Source organism: Dreissena polymorpha, chromosome 4 (genome assembly GCF_020536995.1).
Source record: "Dreissena polymorpha isolate Duluth1 chromosome 4, UMN_Dpol_1.0, whole genome shotgun sequence".
Taxonomy (NCBI): Eukaryota; Metazoa; Mollusca; class Bivalvia; order Myida; family Dreissenidae; genus Dreissena; species Dreissena polymorpha.
Genome location: NC_068358.1, coordinates 94148521 through 94170909, shown reverse-complemented (window position 1 = coordinate 94170909; position 22389 = coordinate 94148521). Strand labels below are relative to the sequence as shown.

At 36.6% G+C, this 22389-nt stretch overlaps 1 protein-coding gene across 2 annotated transcripts in view; it reads left to right on the top strand.

The window, feature by feature from the left end:
- Positions 1-22389, top strand: part of LOC127877363 (transient receptor potential-gamma protein-like) — a 258197-nt gene that overhangs the window by 217175 nt on the left and 18633 nt on the right. For both annotated transcript variants that reach the window (XR_008048389.1, XM_052423114.1), the window contains exons 4-8: positions 2356-2590; positions 6039-6319; positions 17596-17990; positions 18585-18780; positions 21123-21317. Coding sequence is in view for 1 of the 2 variants with exons in the window: in XM_052423114.1 (XP_052279074.1) it covers positions 2356-2590; positions 6039-6319; positions 17596-17990; positions 18585-18780; positions 21123-21317 (1302 nt within the window). In the remaining variant the exon portion in view is untranslated. The remainder of the gene's footprint in view (positions 1-2355; positions 2591-6038; positions 6320-17595; positions 17991-18584; positions 18781-21122; positions 21318-22389) is intronic.

Genomic DNA, 22389 nt, shown 5'->3' with positions numbered 1-22389 from the left:
TAGCCGCGGGAAATTTTATTTGAATATTATTGGACACTTACAAAGGTCAAGTCAGGGTGAAAAGCTGGCTTAATACAGCTTACGCCGAAAAAAGAAGAACATAGCATTCAATAATATTTTTTCTAAGATTATTACTCTATCAAGCTTTTCAAAGCTGCACATATGATACGATTTATTAGTGGCAATATGAAGGCAATATAAAATAGTACGTTGCTCCAAACATTCATAAGTTTGGACATTTTAATAAAAGGTTTAAAAATTTAATATTTAAATATATTCGCATAATGACAAACAAATATTCGAATATCATTTCCAGTATTCGTTCCCATCCCTAATTATTATCATAATAATATCGCAGATGATAATGTTTTTATTTACAGTACAAGTGCATATAGTTATCATGATAGGGTTCATATAACGATCCTTTTACTGACCGCACACTGACCTTGATACCTTGTGGGATAGAATGCTGCTGAGTGCATTTCATTGAGGTCACGATTCAGCTGCTGAAGGGACTGCTGGTTTAAAGCTTTATACTTAAACATGTATAATGGTCAAGTTGGAAAACAGTTAACAATATTTTGGTCCAAACAAATATTAACATAGGGAACAGCAATAATTATATGATCTAAAACATGCTAGTGAACAAAATGCAATACAGTTTCAATTTCGAATTTTGACTGCTGACCTTCGCCTGAACCGAACCGGTCAAAGACCGAGGACCGGTGACCAGGGATTGGTGCCCGGTGAACGGACCAGTCATAATATGACAGGTGACGTCACCAGGTAAAGACCGAAGTATGGCGGAAGCAATATGGTCTGACGTCGAGCTACGCATGGCCAAGGCCACGTGGTCGACGTCACTGAGTATAGACCGACATATGGCGGGAGCTATTTGATACAATGTCGACTGGCGCATGGCCAAAGCCACGTGGTCGACGTCCTGCCCAGTGCCAAGACGGTCAAGACTGGTGAACAGAACGGTCATAAAATGACCGGTGACATCACCGGCAACTGGACCGGTCAATGACCAGGGACCAGTGCCTGGTGAACGGACCGGTCAAAACATGACCAGTGACGTCACCGGGCAAAGACCGAAGAATAGCGGAAGCCATATGGTCTGACGTCCACCAACGCATGGCGGATGCCACATGGTTGACATCACTGAGCATAGACCGACGTATTGCGAGAGCCTTATGGTCTTCAGTCTACCGACGAATGGCCGAAGCCACTCGGTGGACGTCATGCTCAGTACCGTGCAAAGACTGAAGTACGGCCGGAGCCATATGGTCTGATGTGAAATGGCGCATGTCCGAAGTCACGTGATCAACATCTTGCACGGTGCCCGGTGGCAAAGGTCCACAGGAACAGGATCTTCTCTAGGCTTGCGGCTCTGGAAGGTCCTATGTTCTCCGGACCGTAACGGTCAAAGACCGTGGACCAGTGAACGGACCGGTCATAAAATGACCGGTGACGTTATTGGGTAAAGACCCAAGTATGGCGGGAGCTATATGGTCTGACGTAGACTGACGCATGGCTGAAACCACTTGGTTGACGTCAATGGGCAAAGACCGATGTATGGCGGGAGCCATATGATCTGATGTACTGTAACTTTTGTTGTTGGTAAATATTATATATTGTAAAATAACTCGAGGAAAAGTAGTTGTCCCATTACTTTATTTATAGATTTTACTTCAAGATTTTTCCCAAACATACATTTATGACAAATTATAACAAAATAAAAACAACAACATAACATCAAATATTTGAAAAAGACCAAATTAACTAAGGGGCTGCAAGTAAAACAATTTTTTTAAGTCTCCAGTCTCCATACAAATAATTACAATATTCATAATTGTTATCACAAAGCACAAGTCATGTTTTAAGGCCCCAATTCCCTTAAGGTGCGTAAATAACCAAGTGGCACTGAAGATTGATAATTCCAGTGTTTTTTTGGCAGTTTGTTGGCTTCTTTATACCTATCACACTCATAGATCGATCTCTTATACAGTGTACTCATCCACCAAAAAATTGTGGTCAGTTACTTAGGAGACTGATGATAGCAACCGGATGTAATCCTCCTGTAAGCAAACTTTTATTAGATATTGTGCCATCAGATTTTTATTCTGTATAAAATATAGTGATAATAATAATTTATGTTAACATACATAAATTGAGCTGTGTCATGCAAAAATGGGTCTTATGCGCTTAGGAGCCAACCTGCCCTCTATTAAGTCACACTAGGTTGCGTGCTCTCATTAACGGACAGTGTCATATGGCATAATGCCATAAATAACCCATCCTTTTAATGGCACTGCTCCATTTATATTACCCAATCTTTATTTCTCTTTCCAGTTTGTTGCCCACCCCAACTGCCAGCAGCTTCTAGCCACGATGTGGTATGAGGGCTGTCCCGGTTTCCGGCGTCACAACATCATCTGCAAGCTCCTCATCACAGTGATGATCGGTTTCCTGTTCCCAATACTCAGCATTGTTTACCTCATTGCTCCCAAGAGCAACCTCGGGTATCTAATTCGGAAGCCCTTCATCAAGTTCATCTGTCATAGTGCTTCATATATCCTGTTTTTAAGTAAGTAACGTTCAGAGCATTTCTCTTGCAAAATGGGGCTTAAAACACGTGAATAAAGTGTCATTCAGAATTTTTATGCCCCCATCGAAAAACAGTGGGTTAACGCTTTTTCTTGATGTGGGTCGGTCTGTCTGTAGACCAGTTAGTTTCCGATCAATATCTTGTGAACAGATTGACAAATTGGCTTGATACTTCCCATTTTCATTTGCCTTTGCCAGTAGATGACCCCTATTGAAATTGGGGTCACTAGGTCAAAGGTCAATGTCACTGGCACACTAAGAGTGAAAATTGTTTCTGATCAATAAATTTTTAACGGAGGGACCAATTGGGTTGATGCTTCCCATGTGTATTGACCCCTATTAAAATTGGTGTCACTAGGTCAAAGGTTACTGTCATACTTAGTGTGAAATCATTTCTGATCAATCTTGTCCATTGGGATATAGGTGCAGTGCAGCATCAGAGTGCAATAAGGGGCATTGTGTTTCACAAACACAGCCCTTTTTGCTAATAAGAGACAAAAAATACAATAAAAGCAGAAAGTGTCGTCCCTGATTAGCTTGAGCCAACTGCACAGGCTAACCTGTGATTACTCTTCATGGACATGTATAAAGCCTAGTTTTCTCAGATGTAAGTTTGTTTATTTTGAGGGCTCTTTTATATTGTTTCACTCTATTTATAAGTAATATGCTTAGTTTTTTTGTCAAAAGGACGTGATCATTATTAAATTCAGAATAAGATTTCAGCCATAAAGCTTAGAGAGCAACATGGTATTGTTGATTTACATTTTCATTTAATATATTTTGCAAATGGGGGGAATATATATAGAAAATGCCATTGAACTCATGTCCTATTTGGTATCCTATTATTATGGCCCCCTTCGAAGAAGAGGGGGGTATATCATGTTTTGCTGGATGTTTCCGATCAATAACTCGTCAACGAAGTGACCGATTGGCTTGATACTTCACATGTGCATCCACCCATATTGAAATTGGGGCCACTAGGTCAATGGTCACTTTAACAATAAGTCAGAAAATTGTTTCCAATCAATAGCATATCAACAAATTGACTGATTGGCTTGATACTTCACATGTGCATCGGCCTTGGACAGTAGATGACCCCTATTGAAATTGGGGAAATTTAGGTCAAAGATCAAGGTCACTGTCACAATTAGTGTCAAAATTGTTTCAGATCAAAAACTCTTCAACGAATTGAACCATTGGCTTGATGCTTTACATGTGCAATGGCCTTGGACAGTACATGACATGACCCGGATATCGAAATTGATGTCATTAGATCAAAGCCCTGTTTTAGCGGCATATGTCTCCGACCGCGGAACTCATGTTTGTCTAATATTGCTCTACAATATCAGTAATTTTCTTACCAACATGAACATTGCATGATGCAGAGGTGTCGGAGCTGGGGCAGAAGGGGCAAAAATGAAATTTTGACAAAGAACTTTTTTTATTTTATTTTTTTTTCATTTCAATACCCGTAGATTTGAAAATATCTTTACCATGACGCAAGGTAATCACGCTTTTGCGGTTATGACACGTGTATTGTTGATTGTCATCACCCACCCGCAGTAATGTACATGTCAATTATGTTGTTAATTGATAGGTCTCTTTTATAACGATAATCACTTTATTCTTGAGTAATTAAACCTGGGAATCTTGAATTGTCGGTATGATCTAGGCATTTGCTTCTTTTTATTGATATAAAGGAAGTATGACATGAAACAAATGTGCCGATATCCAGTGGTCCTTAATTATCACAAAATTAAAGATACCTCAACATACCTGAATTAATTGTAATAACTCAAAGTAAATCTATAATTATAAAAAAAAAAATTTAATGTTTTTTACTACTTTTTTTTGTCATTTTAATATGTCTACGCCAAGCCAACCAACGAATTTCAAATTACCAAAACGGAAAAAAAACCTGAAGAATGTTCTTTCAACCCACATGATCCCTATTGTTGTGTCGCCTGCTACAAAGTACAAACTGCGATATATAGAGAGCACTTCTCCATTGTCTATCACACCTTTTGTCATTCAGACAATTCCTGCAATAGACGTGTATCAGGTCAGGTATCAGGCATAAAAACGCATCAGAATGCCCCATTTGATGCTAAAATTTGAAAAAAAATCCAGGGTACCCCATACCCACCCCATCCACTGCCCCAATGTCAATTTGCTTCCAACGCCCCTGTGATGAAGTGAAAACATATTAGATATATTGGTTATCATTTCACGTCTGATCAATTTAATTAATAACAACTAAAAAAATTCTTAATGGTTTATGGACCTCTTTAATGGGGATCACACATAACAAACATATTTCTTTATATACAAAAAATAGTTAAATAAATGCAAATAAAGAACATTTTCCTAATACAATAGCCCAGCATGACATTTTTTTATACAAAATGCATGATCACCAATTTATGAATTAGTATTATGTTCATGCCATACCCTAGAATTAGGTAGTTTTATGAATTAAAGAGGAATTTCCTTTTCTAAGTTTTTTTGTGCTTTTGATTTTCTCTGTTCCTTAAAAGCTAGCATGCAAAAGATCAAAGGAAAATACGTTCAAGGTCTTATTGCTTCTTTAATATAATGTCATTTATGACATACATGATTTTGAGCTCAACTTTTTTCGGAGAAAACCCGACGTATTATCATAGCCAGCTCGTCGTGTCGTGTCTGTCGTGTTGTACGCCGTCCGTGTGGTGCTAAAACCTTCACATTTTGTCAAGATTTTGAACATTGGCTCTAAAATCAAAGTGCTTCAACCTACAACTTTGAAACTTTATATGTAGCTGCACCTTGATGAGTTCTACATGCCACACCCATTTTTGGGTCACTTGGTCAAAGGTCAAGGTCACTGTGACCTTTAAAAAAAAATAATCTGACAAGCTTTCATCTATTTAAAACTGCACCCGCATTTAAGCGTTGCACCCGTTATGCGGTGCTCTGGTTAAAATTTGAAATATACCGCGCATTTGTCAAGTACTCTACAAGCATTGGCAAAAATGAAACTGATTTTTCAATATCAAATAAATGAGAGTGCAGTGCAGGCCATGATATTGCTTGAAGTAATTGCACTCCCATTACTTGACAGAGCACATTTGTGAGCATACATTGGTTTCTGATATCCTTGTTTACTTGTCCGCTTTCATAATCAGGCTTAAAACTTATTTCTTCAGGGGCCAATTTATTTCTTATTTATTTGAATATGATGGCTTAAAAAGTACATAGAAAGAATACATGTATTTTTTAGTGTGTTTTTAATGCGCAATGTAAGCTTAGTGGCATGTTTTTAATCAGTATAAATGTTTTTCTTGCAGTGTTGTAAACATGATATTGAAACTCACTGGCATATTATAATTGGTAATCAATATTAATGTTTTTGGGCATATAAGTTATCAGTATGCATTTTTTCCTTTCAGTGTTGTTAATTCTTGTTTCCCAACGTGTTGAAATTCCGTTTCTCGATAACGACTCATCAGCATTTGTAAAGGACTCGAGAACGGAGCTACGGGGCGCCCCAGCAACCTCGATAGAGTGGATGATCCTTGCGTACGTGATCGGCCTCATCTGGACGGAGATCAAACAGCTGTGGGACGAGGGGGCGGACGAATACTGCCACGACATGTGGAACATTCTGGACTTTGTCACAAACTCCCTTTACATCGCCACGCTCACTCTCAGGGTTATCGCATATTTACAGGTGATTAGGTTGTTAACATTTTTATGCCCCTACAGAGTGAAAGGATTTTTGCTCTTGTGGGTAGGAAAGTCCTGCATGTAGCTTTTGTTTTCGAGTCCTCTGTAACTGGGCAGATCTTGATCAAACTTTTGCAGATAAATGATCTACATATATAGATGGTTGTAAAGAGAAGAATTTTGGCTGCCAAGATTTTGACCGAATATACCGGTATTATCCGTTGTCTGTTATTCAACTATGAAATACATAGTATCAAACTTTTTTCTTTTTTTTCAACTTCTCTAAATTCTTATCGGAATTGACTAAAACTTTAACAGCTGAATGAATTTCGACTGTTACCAGTTTTGGCAGAATTATTCATGTCCAGCACACCTGGGCACAACATGGTCATGGTGAGGTTTTGTTTTCAATTTCTTTTGGTGGTACTGTCATCCGTTGTCGGTTGTCTGTTTTAAATGTTTACATTGTTAACACTCTAGAGGCCCATTCATTGTCCAATCTTCATGAAACTTGGTCAGAAAATTTATTCTAATGATAATGGGCTGAGTTCAAAAATGCTTGCTGTCTGTTGAAAAATATGGCCTACAGGGGGAGGGGCAATTTTCCTTATTTTGCTATTGAAACAAAAATTACTGTAGTAAAAGTGAAGTCTTATTTTTAGTCAAATTTTCATGAAAATTGGTATGAAGATTTGTCATAATAATATTTGGGCCGAGTTAGAAAATGTTTCAGTTTTTTTTTTAAAACATGGCCCCCAAGCAGCCGGGTAGTTTATCTTATTAGGCTATAGTTTAACTTTGTTAACACTATAGGAATGACAATTTAGTCCAATCTACACGAAACCGTGGTCAGTTCGATTGTTCTAATTGTATCTTGGCTTTATTTTGAAAATGGTTTCGGTTGCTTGAAAAACTTGGCCGCCATGGGGCTGGGCAGTTTTTCTAATATGGCTATAGTGAAACCTTTGTTAACGCTCTAATGGCCAAATTTATTGGCCAATCTTCATGAAATTTGGTCATAACATTTTTGTCTTAGTGAAATCTCAGAGGAGGTTAAACCTTGGTCATTTTAGCTTAAAACATGGGTCACTAGGTCAATTTAAAAAAAAGCATTTTTATACTCTAGCTTGTCAAATCTTCATTTGCCTCAGGCAGAAAAATTGTACTAATGAATATTTATGTTTCATTAAGCACTTTGATTACTGGTATTTTGAAATCCACCTTGAACAAATAGTTTAGTTCTTTAGGGTCTTAGGTTAGCGCATTAGGTCTAGTTAGTTGGGGGGGTGGGGGGGGAAAGAATCCAGGTTGACTTCTGTATGCAGGTTACCCTTGTTCTTCTCAGGTGGCCCCCATGTCAGGTTGGACTGTATAATGGATTTGTTTGCGGGACAGGTTTCTAATGTTTTATTGCTGTTGAAGAACTTTGTTTTCAAGAAATTGTTAACGGAAAAATACAAAATGAGAGTTATGGTGACACATTATTAATCAACAGTATCATTTTTTCGGAAATTTACATTTAGCTTTATGTTGATCTGACAATTAATAAACAATATGTTTAGATTGGTAGAAATTTAATCAAGCAGGTGTTGGACCAAACATTTGATTACAACATGTCAAGAAGTCAAAAGGTTCTTTATTGGCTGATGAACAGCGATTATGTGAAAATAATTTTATTTTTATAATGAACTAAAAAGTAAGTTTTCAGTTCAATTTCAACTATTTTGTACTTTGCTTTGCTCAGGTTAACCCATTTATGCCTATTGTGGACTCTCCCATCCTTCTAAATTTCGATCTATCTATTTTCAAAATTCGGGATGTCTTGTATATTTATTTCTATTTTTAGAATAGTTCTAACAGAAATTCCTTTAAGCAAACAGCGCAGACCCTGATGAGACGCCGCATCATGCGGTGTCTCATCTGGGTCTACACTGTTTGCCAAGGCCTTTTTTCTAGATGCGAGGCATGTATGGGTTAAATGGAGCTCCTTTTTGAGCAGTTGATTGTTTGTTTTACAAATTCATTTAGTTTGTAATTTATCTTTTAGAAAGTCTATTGAGTATTATGTTATAGTTATGAATAAATAATAATGTTAACACTGTGATATACAAATGACAACTTTTTCAAACTAAGCTTTTGTAGATGAAAAAAGTGTATTAAATGTACAAGATGTAGAACAAATGAACTTTTTTGTTTTTCTGCAATTATTTGAGCCTCATTCTGGGGAAAATCTGATTTAATGAAGTCAGCACAGGCTTATCGGGGAAAACACCTTCAGCATTTATTGACTTTTTAGCTCATCTGATTGCTCAGGTGTCAGATCTTCATGAAACTTGGTCGGAACATTTGTCCCAATGATATCTCAATTGAGTTCAAAACTGGGTCATGCCGGGTCAAAAACTAGGTCACTAGGTCAAAAAAAGAAAAAACTTATAAACACTGTAGAAGTCACATTTCATGCACAATCTTCATGTAACTTTGTCAAAATATTTTGTCTTAATGATATGTTGGTTGAGTTTAAAAGTGGTTTTGGTCCGTTGAAAAACATGGCCGCCAGTGGGCGGGGCAGTTTTCCTAATTTGGCTATAGAGAAACCTTATAAACACTCTAGAAGTCACAATTTTTTCCAAATCTTCATGAAACTTGGTCAAAATATTGGTTTTATTGATATCTCGGACGAGTTCGAAAATGGTCCAGATCGGTGAAAAAACATGGCCGCCATTGGGCGGGGAATTTTTCTCTATATGTATATAGTGAAAACATGTGAACACTCTAGAAGTCACATTTTTGGCCCAATTTTCATGAAATTTGGTCAGTTTGTTTCCTTGATGTGAGAGTTGAGAAAAAAATGGTTCCGGTCAGTTGAATAACATGGCTGCTGGGAGGGGGGGCGGTTTTCTTATATTTATATAGTAAAAAAAAGCTTGTAAACACTCTAGAAGTCACGTTATATAGCCCAATCATCATGAAACTTGGTGATGATTGGTTTTATATAAATCTCAGAGTTCCCAAATGGTCCCGATCGATCAAAAAACATGGCCGCCAGGGGGGGTGGGGCAGTTTTCCTTATGTGACTAGAGAGAAATCTTGTGATCGAACACTATAGAAGTAACATTTTTTGGATAATCATCGTCAAACTTAGTCAATACATTGGTTTTATTGATTTCTAGGACAAGTTGGACAATGGCTCAGATCGGTGAAACACACTTTTTAGCTCACCTGATTGCTCAGGTGAGGTTTTAGGATTGGTCTTTGTCTGCCGTCCGTCCGTCCGTCCTCATTTGGTTTGTAAACACTCTAGCAATTCACACTTCTCAAGCATTCTTTATGAAAGTTGCTGAAAGATCTCAGTCAAGCTTGATAATGAGCAAAATCACATAACTAATGCCATAATTATTGCCCTTAGATTGTCCAAATTTTGATTACATTATACTAAAATTAAATAAATCGTACAAACACGTCACTGTTTATTAAAATGTCTTAGGTACTAAACATGTTTCGGCCATAGCCTTCATTAGTAGTACATTAATATAAACAAATACAAAGGAAGTGACGTCAACGTCATACAATAACATAACGTCGTTTGGCGGAAAAATATATAGCACATAAAATTACATAATACATAATACAAAGATGGATCAGTGATGATACAACAGTCTATTAGTAATAATATAATTTATAAAAAAAAACATAGTAATAGACAAACATCAAATGTATATGTAAATTATGTTTATGTTCTATATGTCATACAGCAGTTTATTATTTAGACTGTTAGGAATCATAGTTTTTATGCCCCCCTTCGAAGAAGAGGGGGTATATTGCTTTGCACATGTCGGTCGGTCAGTCTGTCGGTCGGTCCGTCCACCAGGTGGTTTCCGGATGATAACTCAAGAACGCTTAGGCCTAGGATCATGAAACTTGATTGGTAGATTGACCATGACTCGCAGATGACCCCTATTGATTTTGAGGTCACTAGGTCAAAGGTCAAGGTGACCTGAAATATTAAAATGGTTTCCAGATGATAACTCAAGAACGCTTATGCCTAGGATCATGAAACTTGAAAGTTAGATTGATCATGATTAGCAGATGACCCCTATTGATTTTCAGGTCACAAGGTCAAAGGTCAAGGTCACGGTGACCCGAAATAGTAAAATGGTTTCCGGATGATAACTCAAGAACGCTTATGCCTAGGATCATGAAACTTGATAGGTAGTTTGATCATGACTGGCAGATGACCCCTATTGATTTTCAGGTCACTAGGTCAAAGGTCAAGGTCACGGTGACCCGAAATAGTAAAATGGTTTCCGGATGATAACTCAAGAACGCTTATGCCTAGGATCATGAAACTTCATAGGTACATTGATCATGACTGGCAGATGACCCCTATTGATTTTCAGGTCACTAGGTCAAAGGTCAAGGTCACAGTGACAAAACAACATGTTTATAAAATGGCTGTCACTACAACTGAGAGCCCATATGGGGGGCATGCATGTTTTACAAACAGCCCTTGTTAATTTGTGTATCCAATATGTTTCTTTACATAAACGGTCTAGATTATTTTGAACAACATCAATAGGTACAAAGGAGAAATCTGATAAAGTGCAATCATTGTCAGTGGATCCAAATTGTGTAGCAACATGTGAAATAGGATTTATTGAACAATTTCTGATATCAAATCTATGGCTATTCATTCCGCGGGAAACATTCTGATTAGTTTGTCCAACGTATTGTTGATTACAATTTTTACATGTTATAAGATATATAACATTGCGGGAAGTACAATCAACATCATAGCGTAAATCATACGATAAACCAGTAACACTATTACTGAAACTGGAACATATGTTTATATTATTGCAATGTGTACATCTTGGTCGGTTACATTGACCCGATAAATGAATATCAGTACTGTTATAAGACACTGAACATCTTACAAGGCTGTTACGTATATTCTTAGGTCTTTTATAGGCCAAAATAGGTTTAAATGAATGTAAAGACTTAACACTTTCCTTGTTTGATAATCTGAACAAATCCCAGTATTTGCTAAATTTTAGCAATATTTGGAAGTGATGTGTTAAAACATACAGTAAATGGTATTATTGAATCAGTATTTCTCTGAGTTACACATAATGCACTTTCCTGTGTCATATTTTTCACTTGAGAAAATCCATTTTCAATAACATTTGTTGGATAATTTCTACTTTTAAAATACTTAAATAAACTAGATAAGGACTGATTGAATACATCATCATCAGAAATAATATGTCTGTAGCGCTTTGCCTGACTGTATGGAATACTCCGCTTACAGGACATGGGGTGAGATGACGTAAAATCTAAGTATAAATGCATATTAGTGGGTTTACAAAAAATATTTGTAACGACAGTGTCTAGTTCACTTTTTGATATAGAAACATCAAGGAAAGATACACACTGTTGAGATATATGAGAGATAAATTTTATGGTTGAATGGAAGTTATTTAAATTATTGATAAAAGGGTTTAAATCTTCTAAAGAGCCATTTCATATCATAAAAATGTCATCCAAAAATCTAAGCCAAATATATGGTTTAATAGAGGTATTGTTAAGAAAATCTTCCTCAAATTTACCCATAAAAAGGGAAGCATAAGACGGTGCCATAGGACTACTCATAGCAGTACCCATAGTTTGTAAATAAGTATCATTATTGAAATCAAAACAGTTATTTTCAAGAACAACTTGCAAAAGTTTGCTAACATCATCAACATTTACATGGTTATTTCATACATGCCATACGTCCCGGATTGTCCGGGACAGTCCCGGAAATGAAGAACTTGTCCCGCTGTCCCGGAAATCTGTTAAATGTCCCGGAATTTACAAAATCCATATATACATGTACCTTATCTTAGGCTTAACTGCACCTCGAATCTGTGTATATCTGCAGCGTCTCCATGACAATGCCTACCCGAATAGGCAGACTACGCTACGTGTCAAAATCGATCAATTAACAGGGGTCCTGTTATCATATCGATTGTCTCACGTTCGCGGTCAAACCGAAAAGGCGGCATTGTTAAATGTGGTTGTTAATTGACTTTAATCTACAACGTCATTATTTCCCGCTGCGTAAGGGCAAAGGATAGTTGTTCACACATCTAAAGTCCAACATCGCTGAGTAAAAAATTAAAAAGCAGTATGTATTGTGAATTGATTTGAGTTGACGATCTAACGGTACTGTATTGTTGTATTTTTTTATTATATAAATGTTATAAATGAATAAAGGCGTATCAACAACTACGCGTTACACACCGGTCTTAATAACAATAACGCAGTGACGTCACCATCTATGTTTAGAACGCTTACACTGAAAACACGTGGCTTGTATCTAGTAACGGAAGTAGTAATGTTAAATTTGACGTTAACAGATCAAGTGTATTTCGGATAGGCTTTCGAACTTTTGCAATTAACGATGCGAAACAAAAAAAAAAACGTACCAAAAATGCATATGTCTATAAATATCGCTACATTTTATACATGTCCCGGAAAATCGGCAAAAGTCCCGGACAATTTAACTCAATGTCCCGGAATTGGTCTGAAAAATTATGGCATGTATGGTTATTTATAGTTTCTTTTCTTAAAAAATACTTACAAGCATCTATTCCCTCACTATGGGGAATGTTAGTGTATAAAGAAGATACATCTAAGGTTACAAAGTAGCAATCTTTTTTCAATTTAATATTTTTTATCTTGTTAATAAAGTCTGTTGTATCTTTAACATACGATGGTAAATGCTGCATAGCTGGATTTAAAACATAGTACAAGTATTTAGAAATATTTTCCGTTCTGGAACTTTTTTTATAGATTATATTAAACAAAATCCTTGTAAACACTCTAAAGGTCACAATTTTGTTTCAGATTTTATGAATCTTTGTCAAAATATTTATTTTTGTAAGCAAAGTTTGATGTTTGGTAAGGGGGGTCAACTCAAAATATAGGTCACCAGGTCAAATCTTACAAAAACAAAAACACTCCATACGCCAGAGTTTTGGTTTAATAATGATGAAACTTTGCCAGGCTGTTTGTCTGGACAATATCTAGGTCAAGTTTGACGTTAGGTAAAGATTGAATGAACCAACTCCCCTCAGGTGAGCAAACTAAGGCCATCCCAATTGGTCCTCTTGTTTAGTTAAAAGGAAGTTAAAAAAAAAAATTGGTGTAGGCAAAAAGTGCTGTCCCTGAATAGCCTGTGCAGTTTGCACAGGCTAATCTGAGATGACACGTTATGCACATGCCATTTAGTCTAGTTTTCCAAGAACTAGATTCATATCATTTTCCTGGAGAGCAAATTGATTGTATTAAATACTAGATCAAGTTGAATTCTTCCAAATGGCGTTTGGGGGGAGTTGTGAACTTCTTGAATATTTGCAGTAGCAAGGAAAATTAAATGTGTTCTACGAAGGGAATATCTTTAAAAAAAGGAGCCATGGAGTTTAATGCCTGAATAATGTACCTACTACTTTCTCAGGGTTCTCAATAAGAGCCAGCGGCCAGCCAAATCAACCCTTTGAAATCAGATTTTGGCCGGTTGAAAATCGCTCAGATTTGGAAAATTGACTTTTCGAAATTAGCGTGTCTTTTTGGTGGTTTTGCTCCTATTAAGCAAAGACGTCGCTTCATTATCTCCCTTTACACAGTACAACAACAACAATGAAAAGGGGTATATCGGAATCGGTCAAAAAGCAGTTGAGTTAAAATTTTACAAAAGTAATAAAGAGATTTTTCTGTTTATCTTTTGTTAGTTGAAAAAGCTAAAATTCATAAAAATGCACACAAAAATGCTCAAATTTAAGTGCCTGGTTACCACTTAAATAGCCATAAAATGGCTCAAAATGCAGGAAATCAATTCTACCTTGTATACAAAATAGAGCTGCAACGATTCGATCCGATTCATCGAAAATCGATTCAAAATGCTTCAATTCGATTACGATACCAAACCTACCAAATTCGATTTGATTCTTTAACATATATACATATATACATATATATACATAGATACGTAAAGCGCGCTGTATTCCGACTATTGATACAGGAAGGTGAAGGTTTTATCTTTACCTGTAATTACGACGAGCGCGATTGGTTGCTTATTACTTTAGTCATCCAATCAATAAACCCGTTATGGTCTACTTTTGGAAAATGCGTCAAAATGGCTGAACAAGTTGTTGCCGACAAATTGAAATTATCAGATGCGCCTAAGAAGCTAAAATCAAAAGTGTGGCAGTATTTTGGGTTTTCGGGATGGTAGCCCTACCAATAAAGCAAAGTGTAAACTGTGCTGCACGGATGTGGCGTACGCTAAGTCTGGCTCAACCACTAATCTAATGCAATATGTCAAACGCAAACATAACGTTGATTTAGCAAGACTAAGAGGTCGCAGAAGTGCAACTACTCAAGTCAGCAGCCAGAAAAGTAGTTCTATTTCTGTTGGAGTTTTGTTAAGTTTATTAGAGAATGTGATTTGTCCTACAGGTAACAGGTGATGCTGTCATGGCACAATGGTAGACATGCTTATAGCGGTTTTGGGTAAAAGAATAATAGTGATAGTACTACCATTCAACTGATTCCAGATACGTTCTTATGATTATTTATTTATTTTTTATATTGTTGTGTAATCAACACAATCTTCGAATCAGAAGTTTTTATATTAAAATTGAGTCCTTATTTGCTATTCTTTTTTATGTGTTTTATTGAAAGCACATTTGAACAGAAATGTAAATTTTGAGGCATAAGAGTGAATATATGATAAAACAAGGTTTGAAGATGAATCAAATCGAAAAAATCGGTATCAGAGTGTCTGAAATCGAAATCAAATGGAATCGAGCTGTTGGTAAATCATTGCAGCTCTACCTTCAAAGTCAAAGGTCAAATATGGGGACATTATATATAAGTGTTTCACAAACACATCACTTGTATAAAGATGGGACTGATCCTAAAAGAAGTACATGTTCATTATTTAAATTCTCCATACAGAGGATTACCGGTATATAGTTCTGTTTACACTTTTAATCCATGTCTTATAATCTCGAGTTTTGTAATTGATCAGGCTCAGGCTTTCCCCCTAAGAAGAAAAGTGAAAGTGGCTTTTGCAACATGCAAAAATAAAACAGAACAGCCTGCGAGTAACTTGCAGTCTATTCAGATTTTATGCTGTTTGCTGCTCATCAGTACCTATGGTTGAAAAAAAAAAGCCCTTGAAACTTGAATCTAGTAAGAAAGGTATTTAGTTACGTTTGATTTTCTAAGGGACTGCAAATGCGTTAAAATACGTTTCTAAGTGGTAAAGCAGAGCTCCAGATAAGGGCCGTACAGCCGTAAATACGCCTTTTTCTTGAAGATTTACGCATTTATTTTTATAAACTAGACGTTCAATAACGACTTTAATATCCATTTTACACATTTACGAAAAAAATCTGGCAGTACCGATACGCCTGCGTCAGCGCGAAATGATATGTTGGTCTCTAACCTAACGGCGCTTTTCGTTAATTTAAATTACCGAAAAGTTGTAGACTGGGTTCATATATTATTGTCTATTCTGTCGCGTGATTTCCTGTAACTTGTAAATCCGTCAAAAACAATATGTCTGCACGAAATGGTCCATGCCGGCTTAACTGAAAGCAGTTCAAAACAACTCTTTGTTGTCACTAATGACTACATACTGTGTCGTCTAACCATCCTGACATTTAATCTGTAAACCCAGAAAAAGACATTGTTGCCCTGACATTAAACGATTTGATTGCATCGGTGGCTTAAAGGGATCTTTTCACGCTTTGGTAAATTGACAAAATTGAAAAAAGTTGTTTCAGATTCGGAAATTTTCGTTTCAGTTATGATATTTGTGAGGAAACAGTAATACTGAACATTTACCATGGTCTAATATAGCCATTATATGCATCTTTTGATGATTTTAAAACCTAAAAATTATAAAGCGTTGCAACGCGAAACGATTGAATAATTTGGAGAGTTCTGTTTTTGTCGTTAAATTTTGTGAAACTACGAAGATTGCTTATATAAGGTATAAAATACGTCAAGTAAGTGTACTCGGCGGAATAGCTCAGTAGGCTAAAGCGTTTTTACTTCAGGACTCTGGCAGGACTCCAGGGGTCACTGGTTCGAAACCTGCTCCGGGCAATGTCCTTTTCCTTTTTTTAATTTTATTCTTGATTTTTTACTGGAGCTTTTACGATCCAATGTTTACAATTATCAATATAAAGCATTTAATGAATAAGTTAAAAAATGCCAAAATCTGTGAAAAGGCCCCTTTAAAATGTTAGAAAACACGATGGGAAACGGATGAGACAGTGAAATAAGTGTTCATTTACTTAGATTACTATTTGACTTGTGTTTTCTTGTCAAGAAAAATGAAAAAATAGTATTAGTCATTAGTTTTAATAGTGTTTTCTTGTCAAGAAAAATGAAGAAATAGTATTAGTCATTAGTTTTAATGTGTAGTTGTATTTGCATCATTATTCAGAATGGAAAACCTAATACAGTAACTGTTCAAGAAGCTACATATATTTATTATAATTGCTGCAAATGTTTCTGTAAAGTCAGTTATACACCCTTCAATATCCAAGAACACGGGTAGTACAGTACTACCTGTATTTTTGGATATGGTAGTACAGGTACTAATTGATTTTAAGCGTTACTCCTTTTCTTTCTGTCAGTGGCAGTACCGTTACTAATTTCACAAATCCTTATCTGGAGCTCTGGGTAAAGTGTTAATTGAACTTAATTATGTACCTTATATCATAATGAAGCTTGGTATTCAATGATTATTAGGTTAGTGGGGTCAATTTTAACAGAACTTAAAATACAGAATTTTCTGTAAACTGATGAGAATTTGTTTTTACATTTTAATTTATATAGTTACATATAGGTAAATAAGGAATCATACTTACATATAAGGTATATAAGGTATCGCACATTATATAAAGGAAAAGCCTTCAAAAATTAAAAGATCAAATATCAGGTATCAAAAACTTACCATCAGATTATCCAACTTTACCTTTCCAGATCAGAAGCAAAGTCAATTTGCTATATGCAACAAGCATTAAACCAAAACAGCCTGGGAGTAACTTGCAGTTTGTTCAGGTTTCATGCTGTTTGCTGCTCATCACCGTATGGGTGGAAATGAGGCCTAAAAAACTTGAATCTAATAAGAAAGGTCTTTAATTTAATTTGATTAAATAAGGGACCACAAACATGTCAATGTACACATCTGAGTGCTAAAGGATTAATTTTCTCCATCAGGTTGAAAAGGAGAAAGAGCTGGGTCTGACAGAGCACGCAAACCTTCAACGGCAGAAATGGGACGCCTATGACCCGAATCTGATCGCAGAGGCCCTGTTTGCTGCAGCCAACATCTTCAGCTGCCTCAAGCTCATCTACATCTTCACCGTGAACCCTCACCTGGGTCCCCTGCAGATCTCCCTGGGCCGCATGATTATGGACCTCATGAAGTTTGCTGTCCTCTATGTACTTTTGCTGTTCTCGTTTGCATGCGGTCTAAACCACCTCCACTGGTACTATGCGGCGCTTCGGCGGGAAGAGTGCGATAATAAAGACCAGCTTGGTGCGGCTTATTCAGCTAAGGCAAATAATGCCGAGTTTGACCCTTGTGACAGGAGATTTAAAAGCTTTGCCAAGTAAGTTGATATGATGTTGCTGAAAATGTACATTTAAAAGAAAAAGCTTTTTATGCCCGAGAAGGAGGGCATATAGTGATCGCATTGTCTGTCCGTCTGCCCGTCCGTCTGTCTGTCACTTTGCGTTTAGGTTTCGAAAAATGCTCATAACTTCATGTCGCTTCAGATGTTATGTTCATATTTGGTATGCATGTGTCTATGGACAAGGCCTTTCCATACGCACACAAATTTTGACCCCTTTGACCTTGACCTTGAACTTAGGGTCCGGGCTTACCGTAGGTTTCGAAAAATGTGTTTAGGTTTCAAAAAATGTTCATAACTTCTATCAAAGCGTTTATCAGGGGGCATATTTCATCCTATAGAGACAGCTTTGGTTTTTCTTTTTAATCAGGGTTTTTGATATCTAGCTGGCTTTAAGTGGAGTATTGCAAAGTATTTAATATCCTAGTTAACAAATACATTCTTTCCATGTTTGCTCTCCAGCCCTTAGAGAAGTTAACGCTCAATAATTAATGAAAGCAACAATTCCAATGATAATGATGTTATAAAATATTGAACTGAAATTCATTGGCTTTAATCTTTCTCTATTTGTAGTTTATTCGAGATAATTCAAAGCCTTTACTGGGCTATTTATGGACTTGTGGACCTGAATCACCTAGAGCTGGAAGAGGACCATGAGTTTACAGAGTTTATAGGCAAGCTGATGTTCGGAAGCTATTCCTGGATTGGATTTGTCATACTGCTTAATCTGCTGATTGCCATGATGAGTAACTCTTATCAGAATATTTGGGTAAGATATGCTGAAGTTGTTTCCCTTTGACATAAAATCTATAATGTATAATACATCTCTTACTTACATAGTATCGGTCCTCCTCATAATAATGTGCCTTAAACAAAAAACTTGTAATGGTTCTGGAATGTTCATGTTTTTTTCCATTTTTAGAAGTTGTAATTTATTTGATGGTTAGCCATGATTATTGCGACAATCATTTTCATGATTTCGGGTGTTGGTTGGAAAGTAGGTCATGTTTATTCCAGGGTGATGCTTAATGATTTTAAAAGTATGTAACACACAATTATGTTAGTTTGTTTATGGATTAATAGTAGCTGTATCAAATGTTTTATATGCCGCTCATTTTTTTATAAAATGTAAAATATTTTAAGAACAACATGAGCAAGAGTTTCGTTTTTCCATTAAGTTACTTATTTTATAACCAGCACATGCGCATAGTAACAAACAGGGATCATATTTTTTTCGGTTTTGACGGTCCTAGACCGATTGGGGTCATGAAAGACCGATTGAAAATCCCAAATAGTAGGTCCGATTCTGTTTGCTAAAATTCCCATGTCATGAAATCGATTACACAGTGAACATGCTAACACACCCTAATTACATTCTTATCTCGGTTAGGTGTGATAAACCATTTGCTGCAGTGTCTAAACCGGTCTGGACCAGTTTATTGCACGTCAGCCGACTAGTATCAGAGTATGCCCAAGCAGCAAAGATTCCCGCAGTTGTGTATTAGTCATGCGTGAAAAAACCCGTGTCAATATCAATCGATAATTTCACTAGCTTATACCTTGCACACTAATCGGTCCGTAATGTGTACTCGTCGACAATAAAATCGTTGACAGTTACTTCGGAGCTGAAAACCTCGATGTTATCCTTGTGGAAATTGTGCATTTTATGCATGATACAGTAAACTTTCATATAAACAAAGAAGAAAATCGGATATTCTGCAATAATTGTGGGCGGACCTTATACACTGAAAGCACGCGCTGTAACTAAACAAAACATGCAGATACATTTTCCACCCGGGTAATAATCCGGCAATAAATAAATGAAAGTGGCGGATCTGATCGACTGAACAGCCAAAAATTTTTATGGGCGGAACGTCACATAAAATATTACACAAGAAAAATAATACACATTGTATAAATATTTAGTAAAAGTCTTGTTAGAATCGAAATAATTTGTGTACTTTATTGTTTGTTGTTGAATAACCCACGACCGGAAGTTTAGATGCGTGGTTTCAAATCACTCGTGCTTCGCACTCGTGATTTAATCCCTATGCATCTTAAGTATCGGCCATGGTTAACAAACTATAACGAACACCAACCTACGCACAGACATTTATTCGGTTCAGTGCATGTTTGTAAGCTATTAACGAGTCGAAAACGATTTTAAACATCGGTATAGACTTACACAGATTTATTATATTTACAACGATGAAAAAAGTCAGAAAAAATAGCACACGAAATAACAATGAAATAGCAAATGATAAAACCGATTGAGAAAATTTGTATGTTCCCTTTTAGAAAAAGTGCCTAAGGAAATTAAACTTGTACATTTATTATACCACCTTCATGAATGGCAAAATCAATAGTATATATTTTAACGTAATTTGTCATGATTTCGGATGAAAATTTTCGGACACTTTTTCCCCATTTAAATCCAGACGGATTGATGTTGCGGGAAAATATGATCTCTGGTAACAAATCTTAGCAACCAATCAGATGGGGAAGGGCAGATACTATGAGACAATTGTACATGAAACAGATTACTACCGAGAGCTAAGTCTAGCCAGTATTTTGTCAAAACATTGCCAATTTAAATGCAGTTTTCAAAGTTATGCCCAAGAATACACGTAAATAACTTACATAGATTGACATATAACACATTGGTGTTTTTGTATTTGTGTACTTCCAAAATTCGTATGTATTCATTTAGAGAGCCCATACTACAGTTACCAGGATAAGTATGTGGACATAATACTGGGTAACAAACTTAACCAGGAAAAGTTAGTTAACTAATAGCTGTGATGTTACTTTAAAAAAATGAATACAGAGAAAATTCCAACTTAACAAATAAAAGTTATAATTTAAGGACAGTTATTCTAAAAGAACAAGGCTTATTTTATCACTCAAGTTTGTTTGTCTGGGTAGTACTTTTAATTGGTTTCATTTAATTATATCATAAGAATGCTGTCAGAGTGGGGATTGAACCTTTGTCCATCGCTAGGAGGACACCATATTCGTAACGCTACCACAACCTCCAAAAGCAGTTGATGGTGTAGTGTTGTTTTTTCACTGACAGTTTCATGAGATAAAATGTATACATTAAATTTCCAGAGCCAATCAGATGAGGAGTGGAAATTTGCACGTTCCCGTTTGTGGATCAGCTATTTTGATGAGAGCGGAACACTTCCTGTACCTTTCAACATCATTCCGAGCCCCAAAACAGTTTACTACATCCTGATCTGGCTTCGAGATCGATTGTTCATCTGCTCAAAAGATCACAAAAGGAATCGATGGCAGAGCATTCGGGTAAGGCTACTTGATTGTTTGTTACCTTCTATTTTGTTGTTGGATAGTTGTTTGTTTTTTTGTTTTTGTTATTATTTCCTTTTTAATTTGTTATAATTGCCTTATCCTGGATTGTTCAGGCTTTGGAAAAAACCATTGAACCCACTCGAGAGCAAAGTGAAAATGGCTATGTGCAACAGCGTAAAACCAGAATAGCCTGCAAGTAACTCGCATTCTGTTCAGGTTTTATGCTGTTTGCTGATCATCAGCATCTAAGGGTCTGAAATGAGTCCTTTAAAACTTGAATCTAGTAAGAAAGGTCTTTAAATAAACTTAATTTTATAAGGGACTACAAAGGCGTGAAAATATGTATCTAAAAGGTAAAGGGTTTAATAAAGGTACAGACAACACTGACCAAGTAATCAAGCAGAAACTATTGCTAGTTACGCTCATTGGGTCATTGTCGACCTGAAATGGCTTGAAGTCACCCGGGGGTGACTAGAAGCCGATTCATGTCACCCTGGGGTGACTTCAAGCCGATTCTAGCCACCAGGTGGGCTTGAAGTCACCCCAGGGTGACATGAATCAGCTTGAAATCACCTTAGGGTGACAAGAATCGGCTTCTAGTCACCCCCGAGTGACATTAAGCCATTTCAGGTTGACAATGACCCAATGCCTTAAACTCATTGGGTCATTTTCGACCTGAAATAGCTTGAAGTCGCCCGGGGGTGACTAGAAGCCGATTCATGTCACCCTGGGGTGACTTCAAGCCTTCAATTCTAGTCACACGGTCGGCTTGAAGTCACCCCAAGGTGACATGAATCAGCTTGAAGTCACCCTAGGGTGACAAGAATCGGCTTCTAGTCAACCCCGGGTGACTTCAAGCTATTTCAGATCGACAATGACCCAATGAGCGCTAGTTACAATTGCCTTGACCTGCCTTATATAATACCATGCTAGGTCTCCATGCAAACTTGCTATTTTCAAAGTTTCATCAATATTGGGCATCCATCAACTAGAGACATTGACCAGAAAACACCTATTTGATAAATGGTTACTAAAAATTGAGAAATGGTGTCCATTATTAACATGA